General features: G+C 53.2%; 4 protein-coding genes across 4 annotated transcripts; 3 read left to right on the top strand and 1 right to left on the bottom strand.

Moving 5' to 3' along the window:
- Nucleotides 1–1,581: 1,581 nt before the first annotated feature.
- Nucleotides 1,582–4,875, top strand: ALTATR162_LOCUS3693 (uncharacterized protein; the record flags this gene model as incomplete). Its single annotated transcript, XM_043311301.1, has 9 exons — nucleotides 1,582–1,669; nucleotides 1,728–1,859; nucleotides 1,918–1,976; nucleotides 2,018–2,207; nucleotides 2,259–2,462; nucleotides 2,513–2,868; nucleotides 2,918–3,074; nucleotides 3,131–3,375; nucleotides 3,427–4,875. The coding sequence occupies 9 exons, from the start codon at nucleotides 1,582–1,584 to the stop codon at nucleotides 4,873–4,875; spliced, it is 2,880 nt and encodes a 959-aa protein (XP_043167236.1).
- A 422-nt stretch (nucleotides 4,876–5,297) lies between these two features.
- ALTATR162_LOCUS3692 (uncharacterized protein) lies at nucleotides 5,298–6,081 on the top strand (the record flags this gene model as incomplete). The annotated part of the gene is made up of 2 exons (XM_043311300.1): nucleotides 5,298–5,775; nucleotides 5,855–6,081. The coding sequence occupies 2 exons, from the start codon at nucleotides 5,298–5,300 to the stop codon at nucleotides 6,079–6,081; spliced, it is 705 nt and encodes a 234-aa protein (XP_043167235.1).
- Nucleotides 6,082–8,205: 2,124 nt separating this feature from the next.
- Nucleotides 8,206–10,387, top strand: ALTATR162_LOCUS3691 (uncharacterized protein; the record flags this gene model as incomplete). Its single annotated transcript, XM_043311299.1, has 5 exons — nucleotides 8,206–8,843; nucleotides 8,893–9,175; nucleotides 9,226–9,748; nucleotides 9,797–10,280; nucleotides 10,330–10,387. The coding sequence occupies 5 exons, from the start codon at nucleotides 8,206–8,208 to the stop codon at nucleotides 10,385–10,387; spliced, it is 1,986 nt and encodes a 661-aa protein (XP_043167234.1).
- Nucleotides 10,388–12,124: 1,737 nt separating this feature from the next.
- ALTATR162_LOCUS3690 (uncharacterized protein) lies at nucleotides 12,125–14,845 on the bottom strand (the record flags this gene model as incomplete). Its single annotated transcript, XM_043311298.1, has 2 exons — nucleotides 12,125–12,418; nucleotides 12,482–14,845. 2 exons carry the CDS (start codon nucleotides 14,843–14,845, stop codon nucleotides 12,125–12,127), a joined length of 2,658 nt encoding a protein of 885 aa, XP_043167233.1.
- Between the last annotated feature and the right edge of the window lie 847 nt (nucleotides 14,846–15,692).

The raw sequence follows: 15,692 nt of genomic DNA, 5'->3' as shown, positions 1-15,692 counted from the left end.
TGGTGCGTTTCGCATGCACCTCGCCGTTGCCGCTCAGGTTTGCCACGCCCAAGCACCGCGTGTGCAGAAAGCATCGAAGAAACTGACGGCAGCTGGGCAGTCACAGCAGGCAGACTCGTCTTCGTTTGGTGAAGGAGATAGATGGACCTTCCGCATTGGTAGGACAGCAGTCCCTTTAAAAACAGCCTCGCTTACCGGCACGGCTTTGATGACGCGCGCAGGCCAGCCCTGGATCCACAAGCTTGGAGTTTCACGTGGGTGCGGTTCTTGAGCCCAGATGCTAAGAGAGGGGCTTTGGTTAGCGGCGGCCCGATATCCTTTTCTCGGTCACGCTGCTCCGTGGACACCAACGACGGAAACGGTATCGACAGATGTGCTACGGGTACGGTGGGCTGCAGCAAGCCAAGAAACTTGGACGCAATCATGGCTCGACTCTGAGGCGGCAGATGCCAGCGGCTTGATCCTGCACCGAGGCGACGCAATCCCAGTTGCATGCTCATGCGCCAACTAATGATCGACTCTTGTCAGATTCAGGCTGCGGCAGGGGGTGGATTGGGTGACACGAGCCTTTTTGCCGAGGACGCGGGAGCGGAGGACAACTGCGTCACATTGCGATGCATGCCGAGAGCCGCTAAGCAGACGACGGAGGCTTCTCTGTTCTCATGTGGAGGGCTGGCTGATCGCCCGCCCCCGGTCTTTGGACGGCACTGTATGTGGGTGCACACCAACTGTGTCAGCACCATCGTAGTCGCTCGTGCCCCTTTTGCAGGCCCTATATCAGCCCATTCCTGACCAGTTTCCGAAATGAAAACCATGCCGTTTTAACTAGTGGGCTTCGCGAGCTGGAGAGTCGTAGGGCGACGATTGGGGTCCGAGTGGCTGACATGGTAATCTGGCGACGCCTCCCACAAAGCCCCACTACGCGAACAGCCAGTCTCCGGGAGAAGGAAACATGGCATTGACTTTGAGTGCCGCAACATGTTGGTCGCCTTGGATGCTTAGACACTCGATGGAAGGTTTGTGTGAATTATCGTGCATTATGGAAGTTGAAGCTAGTTCATGCTCGAACCATCCATGGATAGCTCAACGGCGACAAAGGCATATGCAACCATGCCCCATCAACTGGTTCAGGCAGATGGAAGTGGCGTTCTGCGCTGGCAGTATAACTATGGTTGTGGCTGTAGAAAATCGGCGAAACGAGATTGATCTGTCCTCTAGATGCGGCGCATATAGCGTAATAGCGGTAGCGTGTCATCCATCGGCTCCGCTGTTGGGTGAACCTGGGACGAACGGTACCAGATCCGCACAGAACAATCCGAAACATACCTCTCCATCCACCAGCATTTCCTTGGGGTGGAAGTGACGAACAAAAATGGTTCGCCTGTCACCTAGTACCAAGCTGATATAGCACAGTAAGGCGCCGGTGGAAGCATGGGTCGCGGCGGATAGCCAGCGCGTCGCGACGATGCTAGGCACGTAATTTACGGCCCACTAGCACAGAAGTGGGTCCTGTGTGTGGCTCGGGGCCGTGCACGCTAAGAAGCATATCCCTGCAACATCTGGTCCCCTTACCCACGTCTGATGGAAGGGACGTTGGAGCGCCCCTTCCATCTGTTGGTCTGCGGCTTCCTCATCTGTTTTCTCTTCCACGAGGCTGCATCTCACATCAGTCTTTCCTTCTCAACACACCCCGTGGCGAAGACCACAACATTGTTGCTCCTACCCAGCACTGTACATTCAGGTCGGGGTCCACACCATCCGTGTTCCTCTGCGCGCTGCTGTCATTCTTCGCGCCAACCTCTCCACGCCTCGACTCGCACCCGTCAGTACGCTTGCGAGACGCGCTCCCACGCCCGACTGTACGTATCCATCCTCCACCACAACCATCAAACTCCATCTCCTGACTTGTTCACATAGACAACCCGGCCACACATCAAGTTGCTCTCGTCTTGTCTTCCCCTCGACCAAACTATTCCGTCACTGTCGCGGCTTCAGTAGCGCAGACGTCGCATTGTAGCCAGACCAGTCGCAAGCAGCCGTCATGGCACAGCACCAGCAACCTTCGCCCACCACGGGCATGCCTCCACACCATATTGGACAGCATCCTGCGCACGCGCAGGTGAATGGACACCCGCCGCACGCGAACCAGCCCAAGACATCGTCGCAGTACTTGGGGCAATTGACCGAGGCTGTGTGGACTCAGATGGGTAAGCTTGTATTCATTGTATGTACGACGGGCCCAGACTAACACCCAACAGGCTCTCTTTCTGAGCAGATGCAAGACTATGACGGTGCTATGCAATGCTACGAGCAGGCCTTGAAGTTCAATCAGTGGTCTGTGCCAGCTATGCAAGGCATCGCATGCATCCTGCGCACCAAAGATGCCTTTCCAGCAGCCGTTGAATACTTGCGCACTATTCTCAAGGTCGATCAAGCCAATGGCGACGTCTGGGGTAGCCTCGGTAAGGACTTTGCGCGCATCATACTTGTACCATTTTACTCACAATACTAGGTCATTGCTACTTGATGATGGATGACTTGCAGCAGGCATACTCTGCCTACCAGCAAGCTCTGTATCATCTGTCTGACCCAAAGGAGCCTAAGCTTTGGTACGGCATCGGAATACTCTATGATCGCTACGGATCCCTCGAGCACGCCGAAGAGGCTTTCTCGCAGGTTATGCGCATGGAGCCTACATTTGAAAAGGCCAACGAGATTTACTTCCGCCTTGGCATAATCTACAAACAACAGCAGAAGTTCAACCAGAGTTTGGACTGCTTCAAGTACATTGTCACGAACCCTCCCCGCCCACTCACTGAGGAAGACATCTGGTTCCAGATCGGACATGTGTACGAACAGCAAAAAGAGGTTTGTCCCACCCACCTTCGTAAGTCTTCATCGCTGACATGACTTCTAGTTCGAAGCGGCAAAGGGCGCCTATCGCCGGGTCCTCGAGCGTGATGCCAACCATGCCAAGGTCCTACAGCAGCTGGGATGGCTACACCACCAGCAAAGCACCAACTACGCTAGTCAGGAGCAGGCCATTGAGTACCTGGAGAAGTCTGTTGCTTCCGGTAAGCATTGTGTTCCCATTTGATTACGCGCACGTGTGTCTAATCCATTGCTCTAGACCAAACAGATGCGCAGAGTTGGTACCTGCTGGGACGTTGTTACATGTCACAGCAGAAATATCCCAAAGCGTACGAGGCTTATCAGCAAGCTGTGTACCGTGACGGCAGGAACCCAACCTTTTGGTGCAGCATTGGTGTATTGTATTACCAGATCAACCAGTACCGCGACGCGTTGGACGCATACTCCCGTGCAATCCGCCTCAACCCCAACATCTCCGAAGTTTGGTACGATCTCGGCACACTGGTAAGTACTTCCATGCCCCTAGATTGAAACTTCTCACTAACAATGGCACAGTACGAGTCCTGCAATAACCAGACAGCGGATGCACTGGATGCATACCAGCGTGCGGCCGACCTCGATCCGTCCAACGTACACATCAAGGCTCGCCTACAACTTCTGCAAAATGGGCAAACGTCGGCGGGCGCCCCGAACCAGGGCAACGCTCCCATTCCACAGGACGTTCACCCTCAAGCCTACCAGCCTGCTTCTGTTCATGGCCCTACTGCTCCTCAATGGGGCGCACCTCAGCCTCAGCAACCTCCACAAGGCCCTGCTCCCCCAGCTTTGGCGCCTGGATGGGATCGCCCTCTGGCACAGATCCGTGATCCTGGTCTTCCACCCCAGCAGTTGAACCCATATGAGCAGCGTGAGGGCATTCGACCGCCTACACAACATGCACCTCAAAGACCTGTAAGCCCGAGACAGGAAGCACCCAGGTCGTACGCAGAGCCTCCCCGCCCTCCTACAAACGGTCCTGGTCCTCAGGGCCCCGCCGGTCCTCCACCTCCAGGGCCACCAGGACCAATGCGTCGCGGCATGTCTCCATCCCCGAAGACACACCATGCTGCTCCCAGCCCTTACCATCCTCAGCCGCCGCAACTTACGCCGCAAGCGGTTCACGCACAACCACAGCCACCTCTACACCAGCAACCGCCCCAGCCTAACCGTATTTCCAACCCTAATTACGGCCCCCACGCTGGCAGTGTCCCTCCTCCACCTCCTCCTCCACCTACTGGTCTCGGCGGCCCACCAACTCAAGCCCCGAGCCAGAGTACCGCGCCTCCCTATGGTGTTCGCCCTGCCAGCCCACCACCGGAAGTGCGCCCTATTGTCGAGAACCGGGCGGGATCTCCACGGAACGGCTACCAGGGACCATACCAGCACCATGCTGATCCTTCTGCTACTGGTGGTATTGCCAGCGGAGCTCCTCCGCCAGCTTCTGCCCAGACTGCTGCCGAGCAAGCAGCCCGTGAACGTGACGATAGGCCGCCGACTGCTCCGCCAGTTAAGCGACACCGCGAATGGGAAACTGAAAGCGAGCACATGAGTGCAAAGCCTCCTTCGAACGAAGAGAAGCGCCAGAAGATGGAAGAGCCTCACAGTCGTCGCCCAACTCCCCCGCACCGCATGTCGTCTCCCCAGGTGCCACGTCAGAGCCCTCAGGAGGGGCCTGATCCTCGCCGCTTCAACGATGGTTATCACCCATCTGAGGCTGCTCACCATCCGCCTTCGCTTCCGCCTATGGCAGCTGCGCGACCATTGTCGCGCATGTCGGAGACACCAAAGCAGGAGCGACCGGAGCATCACGAACCGGCTGCTCGACACATGGATGTGGATGAGAACTACGATGATGAGGGCGATGATGCGAAGCCCAATGCGCCCAAGTCTGAGCGCAGTAGCCCTCGCAATGCTTCCACCAACGGCGTTCCTCATGCTCCCACTCCAGCTGAGCAAAAGTCTTAGGAGGAATGGCTCAATATGTTCGTGTGGGTTCTATAGTTTTTGACAGGACTTTTCCTTGTTATTTTTTTGCGTTTCTTTACATGAGATTTGGGGAGTTGGGCATGTCTAGTTGGAGGGCAAAACATGGGAGACGTGGTAACGTCCTTCCGCATGGCGATGATACCCTGCGCGCCTTATACTGTCTCCGCTTTTGCGGGTGTTGTGTGTACTCCTTAATCACCTACGAGAATGAAAATGCAACCTGTTAGTTTAAACTGTGTCATGTTTGGCGCGTCGATGTGTTTGTTCGTCTCGACTGCTGCCTATTTGTAAGGCGTGTGGTGACTTAGGTCCTTGTGTACAGATGGTGGGGTCACGCACCTGCTCGTGGAAATGCCCGCAGTTAGCCGTTGCGTCATCGCACCGCGTAGCATCGCGAAACCATGGACAGGCTACTTCAACGTCTTTCTCGATATCTAGTACACACGACGAACCACGCAAACAAGACGAAAGTTCTTTCCGTTTTAAACAACGTCAAGCGAGCCACCGACGGTAAAAACCTCTCATCATCCCGCGCCAGTGTCCAACACCAACAACCCGCGCGTCGTACCCTCCACTCCAATATCTTGATCCCACGTTCCTTCCCCTCCACACGTGTTGGTTACAACGACTTTGATCGGCGATCCATCCTTCGCAACATGTCTTCCGACGCAGACTACGCTGCTTTTCTCGACAAAGCAAACCAAGATACAGGCTCAGCAGAGACGAAGGATGCGTCGCAGAAGAAGAGCTATGGTACTAAGAGCGTGAACACTGCCGTGCCAAAGGTACTGGAGCAGGTAGAAGAGTACTATATTAGCGACTCGGATGAGCCATTTGAACCCGTTGCGCTAGAGTTTGAGGGTGCGAGCGTGTCCGCCGGTAGGAATCCTGCAACTTTTACATGCACGGCAATGAAAGGCCTTGCGAACTGCGACACAAAGCTAACCTACACACACAGACGATCTCAAGAAACTTCTTGGAAGCGACAGCGTAGAGGAGGTCAAAGGCACAGGCTTCGAAAGCCAATACAAAAAGGTCATTGATGCGGTGAAGCAGGCAGGAAACGGTTCCGTCAAGGTCTTCCGGGTGGAGCTCGAGGGCACTAGGGCAGAGTACTACGTGGTTGCAGTGGACGACAAGGAAGGGAGGATCGTGGGCCTCAAAGCTCTTGCGGTAGAGTCGTAAGCTGCGTTGCATGGAGAAATGAGATGAACCATGATGCGCAAGCCGGATTATACACATGCCGATCTACATGGGACAAGCATTCCGCGATGCGCTTGGGTGATCATTGCGCGAATAATGCCGTTTGAAACATGTCGCTCGCTGGGATATGGTAAATATTTGACGCGGTCCTACTGCCACATGGTGGAGCGTGCAGGTTATGATGCGACGTCAGAAACTCAGGTCTGGTACAAGCTTTTTAATATCATCGTAGATCTGCTGTACAGTTGTCAAGGCTTGGGGCTTCAGTGCGACTTCTTTTCTCCAAACCCCCGTTCAATTAGTGTACATGTTTGGATAAGAAAACATGCATGGCCGCATAATGCCTGTGCTTGAAAGCACGCGGCAATGGTGATTCCGCGCGACAGGCACGAATCGCGCAGCGTAATGTGAACCGTTAGTAACAAGAACCGTCAGCATGATGGGTTCTACTTGTCTATTCAACTCAGCTCGCGCAGCCTACAGCCTCGTGTGCGTCGAGACCTCAGCCTTGCAATACTGTATCAAAAGACGTCTTAATTGGCTGCTCAAACTCACTAGTCCGCCCAATTCGGCTATGCCTCGGCCAGACGCTGCAAGGTTCCAGAACAGCGCGGTGTTGCTGCGCCTCCAAGCTTCATTTCGGGTGTACCCTATAGTGGCCCTTGGCGCCGGTCAACGAGGACCATCAGTCTCAACCATATTGCTGGCTAGCATATGTCAGGAAGCCGACGACAACAGTAGTGTAGATTTTGCATAAGATAGGGAACGAGTGAAATGCAGACGACCAAACGGTAGCAATGAAAGGGGATGGGCAAGTAGAGCATAGGCCGTTGGACGTTTTGGAGATCCGAGAAGAAGGATTTGGGAAGGATCAAAAAGGATGGTGTCAGATCGCCACGCTATCTTCGGCAACGATACGGTGGGCGAGAGAGTCAACACGAGATAAGTTGGTGAAATACTGCTCAACGGTCGTGAGCACGAGCGCAGTCGCATGTACATGTCTCCAAGTGCGGTAGCAAAAGCCGCTTGCGAGGTTGGGGATTGCGGGTTATTATATGTGGTCCGACGCGTAATGGTAGCTGCGATGATCTTAGGCTATGGATTGCGCTTGCAGACGCGAATGTATCTTGGAATGCTGTGTTGAGGAGAGGGATATGCAGAGCTAGATGATTCGTGCAGGAGGTTTCTATAGAAACGATCGCATGTACCGTGGCGGGGCTGCAGACAGCGGGTCGTAAAGGGCTGGGTAATGGTGTTGATAAGGAGTGGTGGCAGACAGACAGACAGGGCGACATCACGACAGTTCAAGGACGCATGACAGGTAATTTGAGTACTTTTTGACAGGCTCCACCATAGGAGAGAGACAGCAAAAGTGTTGAAACGGCAGTGGTAAATTTAGCAAGGCCCTCCCGCTGGTGTGCGTAAGCGGGCCTTTGAATCTTCGCCGCATGCAAGCGCCGTACCAGAGACGATTGGCCGCTCCTTAGTTGAGCTTCGAGATCTTCGCCCTCCCTGAAAGCCGTGTGGGCCCGACTCAGGAACAAAGCCCCAAGCTCTTCCACCACCCACAAGACTTGCCACCCTATGAACACAGCGCCATTCCTGCTTGCACCCGTCGCGCACCGCTTGTTGTTCCTTTCACTATTCACATCATCACTGCGCTTCGCTCTTTGTTGCATTGTTATTACAGCATCGCTGCCCATCGCATTCTAATCTGCGTCTTCAAATCGAGTCGTGCGTCATCGTTGATTCGTTCCTGCTGCTGTTGAAGAGCGCCTGCCCTGCCAAGTCCTTGATCCTGGGCGCCCCCGTTTGGGCCAGGAGCCATCGATTCACCTCCCTTTGAACCTCGACCTTCCCCATCTTCCCTCACGCCGCCCTCCTTCCTGCTCCTCGACATCTGCAGCGATAGCGATAGCGAGCAGTATCGCAATACGAGTCGAGGGTTCCCGTGCTTTTCCCCACGCCTACTGTATAGGTTACCACAACACTCGTTTTCATCTGTATACCGACTACGATCGACACTCTTGCCTTTGCTCTGCTATCTGAAGTAGCAGTTAGCCAACAACTACCGCCAATTCCTCACCGCATACGCTCGCTTGCACCATGATGCCGCAATCGCCGAGGGGAGACGGGCCTCCCCACCTCCGCCTCAACTCGGGCTCCCACGAGCCCACAACCGACGATAACTCGCCACCTGCCGTGCGACCGAGCACTGCACGAACCAACTCGGCACGCTCATTAACCCAGCAAACCCGCCCCGGTACCGCCCCAAGTCCTGGCATCCGATCGCCAGGAGCACCCCATATATATAGCGATGCAGCCATCGCAGAGTCTGCCGAGATGCTGCTCCCGCCCCAAAAGATGAGGACGCGCTCCTACCGAGACGAGTCGCCTATGCAATCACCCTCTGGCTTTTCTTCGCGGCGGACAAGTTGGAGTTCGGACATGACGGGAGGCCCGTTTGCTTCGCCTTTTGACGACTCGAGGGCGCCGTCGCGAGCTGGCAGCGAAGAGGACCTGAATACACAGACTGTGTCTGAAAAGTTCAACATTCACCCATCAGCCGGCCTGTTACTATTCCCGGAAGATGTGGAGAAGGACGATTACCTGCACAATCCCGACCCCAACGACAAGGACAAGAGGGACTGTGACATCTTCACCCGGAGAGGTATAGTCAATCTCGGAGGTCTGGCCATTCTCGCGCTCGGCCTTCTTATGCTTTTCATCGGTTATCCCATTCTGTAGGTTTTCGTGTCGCCCATTATACTCTATCTCACTAACACATCTCAGCACCTTCGTCCAGGACGTCACAACGCCAGAAAAGGGTCCTTGTACAGGTAACCCTCTCTGTATACAAGGTAAGCAGAACGAGCCACTACTTGCCAACATCCGGAGAGGTCTCATCGACCCGGACACGCCCAAGGACGTTATGACGCGAACATCATACAACGGCGAGAAGCAGGTCCTTGTCTTCTCAGACGAATTCAACACCGACGGTCGCACCTTCTACGATGGTGACGATCCATTTTTCCAAGCTGTGGATATCTGGTACGGTGCTACTATGGATTTGGAGGTAAGTTTTGATGCCCCGGCCCTGAAGTGGCCAGAGCTGACGTTTTGCAGTGGTACGATCCAGACCAAGCTTTCACCAAGGACGGTGTTCTCAACTTAAGATTCACCAAGGAGCCGAGCCACGGCCTCGATTACCGCTCCGGTATGATCCAGTCGTGGAACAAGCTCTGCTACAAGGGTGGACACTTGGAGGCTTCCATCTCACTACCCGGTCGTGGTAACACTAGTGGTTTCTGGCCTGGTTTCTGGACCATGGGCAACCTGGCTCGTCCTGGTTATTTGGCCTCGACCGAAGGTCTCTGGCCATACAGTTACCATGATGAGTGCGATATTGGTATCACACCGAACCAAAGTTCATATGACGGTCTGAGCTACTTGCCTGGTATGAAGTTGCCCGCTTGCACCTGCAAAGGCGAAGACCATCCTACCCCCGGTAAATCCCGAAGCGCTCCGGAAATCGATGCCCTTGAAGGTTCTGTCCATTTCCTCGGCCCCGGAGAGAGCAACGCTATTGGTGTGGTATCTCAGTCTTTCCAAGCAGCACCTTTTGACACATGGTACATGCCTGACTATGGTAAGCTCTCTGCTCCTGGCTTTTCTGGGTTAAACTAACATTTGGCAGAATACATGGAGCTCTATGATCCCTCGATTACCATGATGAACAGTTACAAGGGTGGACCTTTCCAGCAGGCTATTTCTGGCTTGACCAACCTGAACAACGACTGGTACGACGGCAAGCAGTATCAGACTTATTCGTTCGAATACAAGACCGGCGACGAAGGCTTTATTACATGGTACGTCGGAGAGGACAAAACCTGGACCATGAACGCTCAAGCGACACGTGCCAACGGTAATATTGGCACGCGAATCATCCCCGAGGAGCCCCTGTCTGTCATTGCCAACTTCGGAATGTCGAACAGTTTCGCCGCTATCAACATCGAGGATATCGAAGCACATGACCTTCCAGCTACCATGCGGATAGACTACATCCGCATTTACCAGCCAGAGGATAACCAGATGATAACATGCGATCCTGAAGGTTACGAAACCACGGAATACATCAGGACCCACCCCGAACCTTACGCAAACCCCAACCTCACCGACTGGTAAGTTGTCGCATCAAACCTGCCATAATGTATTACTAACAGGAATCAGGAAATCTACCAAGTACGATTGGCCAAAGAACTCCTTCATGGATGGTTGCAAGGAGTGAGTCTAGTTGACTCGCGGATTTCCACAGAGACTGCTGGCTTTCAGTTCTCTGTCACACACTCTCCCTTTATGTCGAGTCGACTACCTTAACGTGGCCATGGCAGACGACAATACCCCCTCAAGACTGGATTCTCTGATTGCAAAAAAGCACATAATTTTAGACCGTTTTTGTACCCTTCTTTCAACCTTTCTCAAAGGCATTTGCATGGAGCCTGGGGCGTTTTATCATCTCGGATTTTTTACATCTTTCGCCGCATCTTCTGAACGCAAGAACGGGTTTGGCCAAGCATTTTCCCTGCTTCCTCAGGACTGTGTAACCACCGCCACAAGGATATATACCCGCCTGTCGCTCGCTTCGACCATGTCCTCTGGATGTTCAGCGATACCCGATACCCTCTCGGCAGCTTCGTCGGCAAGAATTTTTTTTACACTTCTCACATAAACGGCGCGTCTTCTGTATATCAACGGCATTTGTTCCTTCTATGCATCGCCTGTACAAAGCATACTCGCAAGTTTTCAAGACCGCGTCTTTTTTTCTTCTGGGTTTCTGGTTGGAGTTGCTGGACGCTTCATTCCATCTCACCAAGGATTTTGTTTTCTTTCTTCTTGTTGTCTTTTCGTCTACTTGTAATGCATTGCTTGAATTTTTGGATACTTTGGAGCAATAAGGGACGGAACGGGATAACTGGGGATGATGCTGGATGAATGAGGAATAACTTTTTTTTGGTTCATGTTGATATATCCGGGCGTTGTAATGTTTAGCAGTGTGTAGAGAGGTGTAGATGAGATGGTGGGGGAGGAGGAAGAAGGAGATGATTAGTGTTGTTGAAGATGGGAGAGAGGAGAAAACATACCCCCTGATGTGTAGTTGTGGGAAGTAAGAAGTCTGTTCAATCAAGTTTGACAAACTAGGCTTCCTAGCATGTGTTGAAGTGAAGCTTTTCTTAGCAAGTCTGATCCTTTCTCTTTCCACGAGAGTACAACAGTGGACACGTTGTTCTTCGTTACAAACGTCAACATCCAATAAATAGCATCTATCAAACAGCAAATCGAAGGGAAGGGAAAAAAGAGCGACTCGGGTCTTTCACAAGATGCAGGTCCGGAAGATTAGGCCTTAATCATGTAACCCCCCTTGAGATGCTCCCAAGAACGTTCTCCATAGTAAATAAATACCTCCAACCTTATAAGGGCGGGGATTGGTGATATGGGTTCTAGGAGGCCGTTGAGGATAACGCGGGGCTTTGAAATCAAGAAGTATGTGTGTGTGTATAAATACTCGTCGCTTGGGTAGTTTGTGGTGGTGTGTGTATGTGTGCAGTGCTCAGATTGATTGAAGCGAACTTGATCAATCAAAACAGCAACAGCCGTGCGCCACATATCAAATCTGTGGTAGCAATCTCTATCATGTAAGACCCATTGTTTGGATTTATTTGAGAGCAACAGACCACCATTCGCTGCCAGCTCCTATCAATCAAAACAATTGTTCTCAGATTCCCATTCCACGAGTTCCTTCACTGAGTAAAGCTACATCCAAACAAGATATACAGTTTTGAACATGCGCTTTGTAATTGGATATATCTACAAGTTTCACCTCAAAGAAGCCTGTCTAATACAATGAACTACGCCAATAGTCCCTTTATTCTCCCTTCCCAAAGAAACTATGATGCTGCCCCCCCACTCATTTCCTCCCCCAGCTTCAGAAACACCACCGGAGGATTTCTATAGAATCGTAGAACACCTAGTATGGAATTCCATCGTACTCCCCATACCCAAGAGCCAAGTTCATGTTCTGCAAGCATTGGGTAGCAGCGCCCTTGAGCAGGTTATCGATAGTAGCATTGACGACAACGCGCTTGCCTGAGCTGTGGACGGCGAAACCGCCGATTTCGACGCCATGCTTGCCGGAAATGTTCTTGACGAGGGGGGACTCGCCGACAATCTTGACTAGCTTCTCACCAGCGTAGCGGTCCTGGTAGAGGTTGCGGATGTCGCGGGAGGTCATTGTGCGGTTGAGTGGAATGGAGATTGTGTGCTGTTTAGGACGTCAGTAACATGGAAATCATACCAAGAAAAAAAAGGGGGCGGGCAAGCTTACGTGAATACCCTGGAACCAAACAGCGACATGAGGAATAAACGCAACCTCGGTGCCCAGCTGCCGCGAAATCTCCTTCTCGTGAATGTGGTCCGTCAAGCTGTAGGGAATAAGGTTGTTTTCAAGGTTCTTCACATCATTCTTTGGGCTGGGCTTTGTGCCTGCTCCGGAATAACCTGAGACACCAAAGACAGTGGGCTGACCGCCGATGAACTCAAGCAGAGGCGCAATGCCGAGTTGAGCAGCGGTGGCGTAGCAACCAGGGTTTGCAATGCGCGTAGCATCAGAGATCTTTGCACGGTCAATAGTCTCCGGTAGGCCGTAAGTCCATGTCTCATCAAAGCGGTAGTCGGCACTCAGATCTACGATAAGAGTGTCTTTGCCGCTCTCGTTGATGGCATCGACGAAAGGCTTGCACACGCCGTTGGGGAGGGCCATGACCCAGCAGTCGACCTCGCTGTTCTCGGCCATCTTCTTGACATCCTCAGCTGACAGGTTCTCGTAGGTGATCTGTCGCTTGGTGTAACCTTCAAGCTTCTTGCCAGCAAGTTCACGCGATGATACATGTCGCAGGTCCATGTTGGGGTGCTTGTTAAGCAGCTCTATCAGAGCCTGCCCGGTGTAGCCTCGTGCACCAATCAGTGCAACCTTGGCAGGATAGTCCCTATGCTTGTGCTTGATACCGTATGGCGGGTTAGGGTTAGTCGTGTCCATTGAGCGTGAAGCCGTGGTAGCGAAGCCCCGCGACGACGCAGGAAGGATCCTGTTCTGTCTAAGTTGAGGTCTTGCAGACTGACCAGCGATGGTCGCGTAGCCGCGCGTCTGCTGGCCCTGCTTCAAGCTGGCCACAAAGTCGGCAGCCCTTCGGAACTGAGCATCCAAGCTGTCCTTCAACATGCTGCGGCCCTGCTTCTGGTAGTTCTCAAGCAGCCCGAAGATCTCCGAAGACTCGGCCGCGCCCCACCAGCAGAAGACTTCCTTCTCGCGGCGGAGGAAGCCATCTGTCTTCTCCAGATGCCATTTGACGTAGTTTTGCGATTGGTCATCTACAATCCAGTACATCTTAGGGTACTTTTGCTTCATGCGCTGGAAGACCAGGTCGTTCAGGTTGTTCAGGAAAGCGTCTTTGGTCATGCTGAAATGCGAGAGCTGCGCAAACTCACCCTCGGCAGTCGGTGGGTAAACGACGGCAACAACGCCCATGGAATCGTCGTGAAATACCTCAAATGGTCTGTTCTTTAGGTTCTGAATGTATTTGTTGACGGCATCGCTGGCTTCGACTGCCCGGCTCTTCATGATAGCCTGTGACAAAGCAGAGACATCCAAATCCTCAAACTTGCTGGTCTCCTTGACGCTGCCACCGTTGCGGATAAGAGTACCACTTCCGGTGTGGGTGAACAGTTCCTTTCCAAGATTCGAGGGATGTGTGATGGCTACACTCGACGTGCGTGGGAGACCATCCAGGAGCTTCTTCGCCTCTACAATCTTGAGCTTTGTGCCGTACCTAACCCAGGATTGCTTCATGTAGGTGTCGTACTCGCCCTCCAAGTTGATATGGGGGATGAGCTTGGACTCGGCATTGAAAAGTCCTCCCTTCTCCGAAAGGTAGATGACCTTGAGAGGCTGGAACTCGCGCGCCAGAGCAGCTGCAGCTACATCGGCGTTGATGTTGAGAATCTGGCCATCCAGCGTCTCACCCATAGAGCAAAGAATAGGGAGTTCCTTGTTCTCCAGAGCATCCATGATCTGCCTCTTGTTGACGTTTGTAATGTTGCCAACGTACTTCCACTTCTCCTTGTCCAGGTAGTCGGCCTGCAGGGCACCAGCGGTGATGGGCCGGGCGGGCACGCCCCAGTCCCTCTTCAGTGTCATGACCAGGTCCATGTTTGCCTCCAAGAACAGCTTGCGTGCAATGCCCAGCGTCTTCTTGTCCGTAACGCGAATGCCGTCAATGAAGTCGGGCTCGACACCCGAGTCGAGGAGCAGCTGGTTCATCTGCGGGCCGGCGCCGTGGACGATGATGGGGTACAGGCCGATAGCGTGGAGCTGCTGAAGGGCAAAACATAGCTCCTCGAGATGGTCGGTGAGAATGGCCCCTCCGACTTTTACTACGGCGAACTGGTGCGGCGAGACAGAGCGGAACTGGCCAAGGTACTGGTCGACTTCGCGGCGGGAGCTGGAGCTGGCCAGCAGGTTGAGGAAGGCGGCGTAGATGGACGAGTTCCTGCCATCCTTGGATGTTGTGTACAGGCGACTCGGGGTGGTGCTAGCCACGAGGGCTCGAGGGAGGGCTCGCGGAGTTTGCGATGCGAGGACGCGGTGCGACGATCGTGCAGCCACACGGCCAGCTCGTACAATGCTCTGCATGGTGACTGTCGCTCCCAAGAAGCAATTGCTACTCGGGCCCTGGGCGACTTTGATCCAACGCGAATTGATACGGTGACTAAACTGTGGAGCCGTGAGGAGACCTGCGAGGGCCGTGAGCGTCTTAAGGTATGACGCGGAAGCAACAAAATTCGCTACGCCGTTATCGCAGCTTCCCCAGACGACAGGGTAACCATCCTAGCGCCACCGGAGATGGCCACTTCTCTATGGAGAATAGCAAGCTGCAGATCAGACTTTTCAGTTCTCAATCATGCATGCCATGCCTCTGCTACTGCGCGGATTGGGGCTGCCGTTGAGTCAAATTTTCAGTCACGATTCACAAACGGGCCTTTCCGAGGTTAATCGTTCCACTACACCGCGTACCGACAAGTCCTGTCGACACTAGCATCCTATGAGGACCCGGTATCAATGCAGTAGTTGCTGCAGTTACTCCACATGAGAGAAAGATCTGATAAGACAATTCAGATAGGGCACAAAACAACCAAATGGGGCATAACACGATCAAATCAGACATAAAACGATCAAGTGAGATAGAAAACAGTCAAAGGAGGCATAAGTACAATTCGACTATAGACATGCAAGACAGCAACCCACAATGTATAACTCCGTTTGCTCGTCTGACGACCATGCTTGGAACTGGGCTCTCGTGGTATATCGTAACGGGGGCGGAGCATTCCATGCAAATGGGCTTTCCATGATTGCAGCACGACCGTCTGAATGCAAAGAAACACAAGAACGATCCTACAGTGACCCATGTCATTGATCATAGTGCAACTCGTAACCATTCGTCCCCTTCCCCAATGGCTTGGCAACCTCCCCCATCCGCGCA

This window comes from Alternaria atra, assembly GCF_907166805.1.
Source record: "Alternaria atra isolate CS162 genome assembly, contig: 23, whole genome shotgun sequence".
NCBI lineage: Eukaryota > Fungi > Ascomycota > Dothideomycetes > Pleosporales > Pleosporaceae > Alternaria > Alternaria atra.
This window is presented reverse-complemented; position numbering and strand designations above follow the sequence as displayed.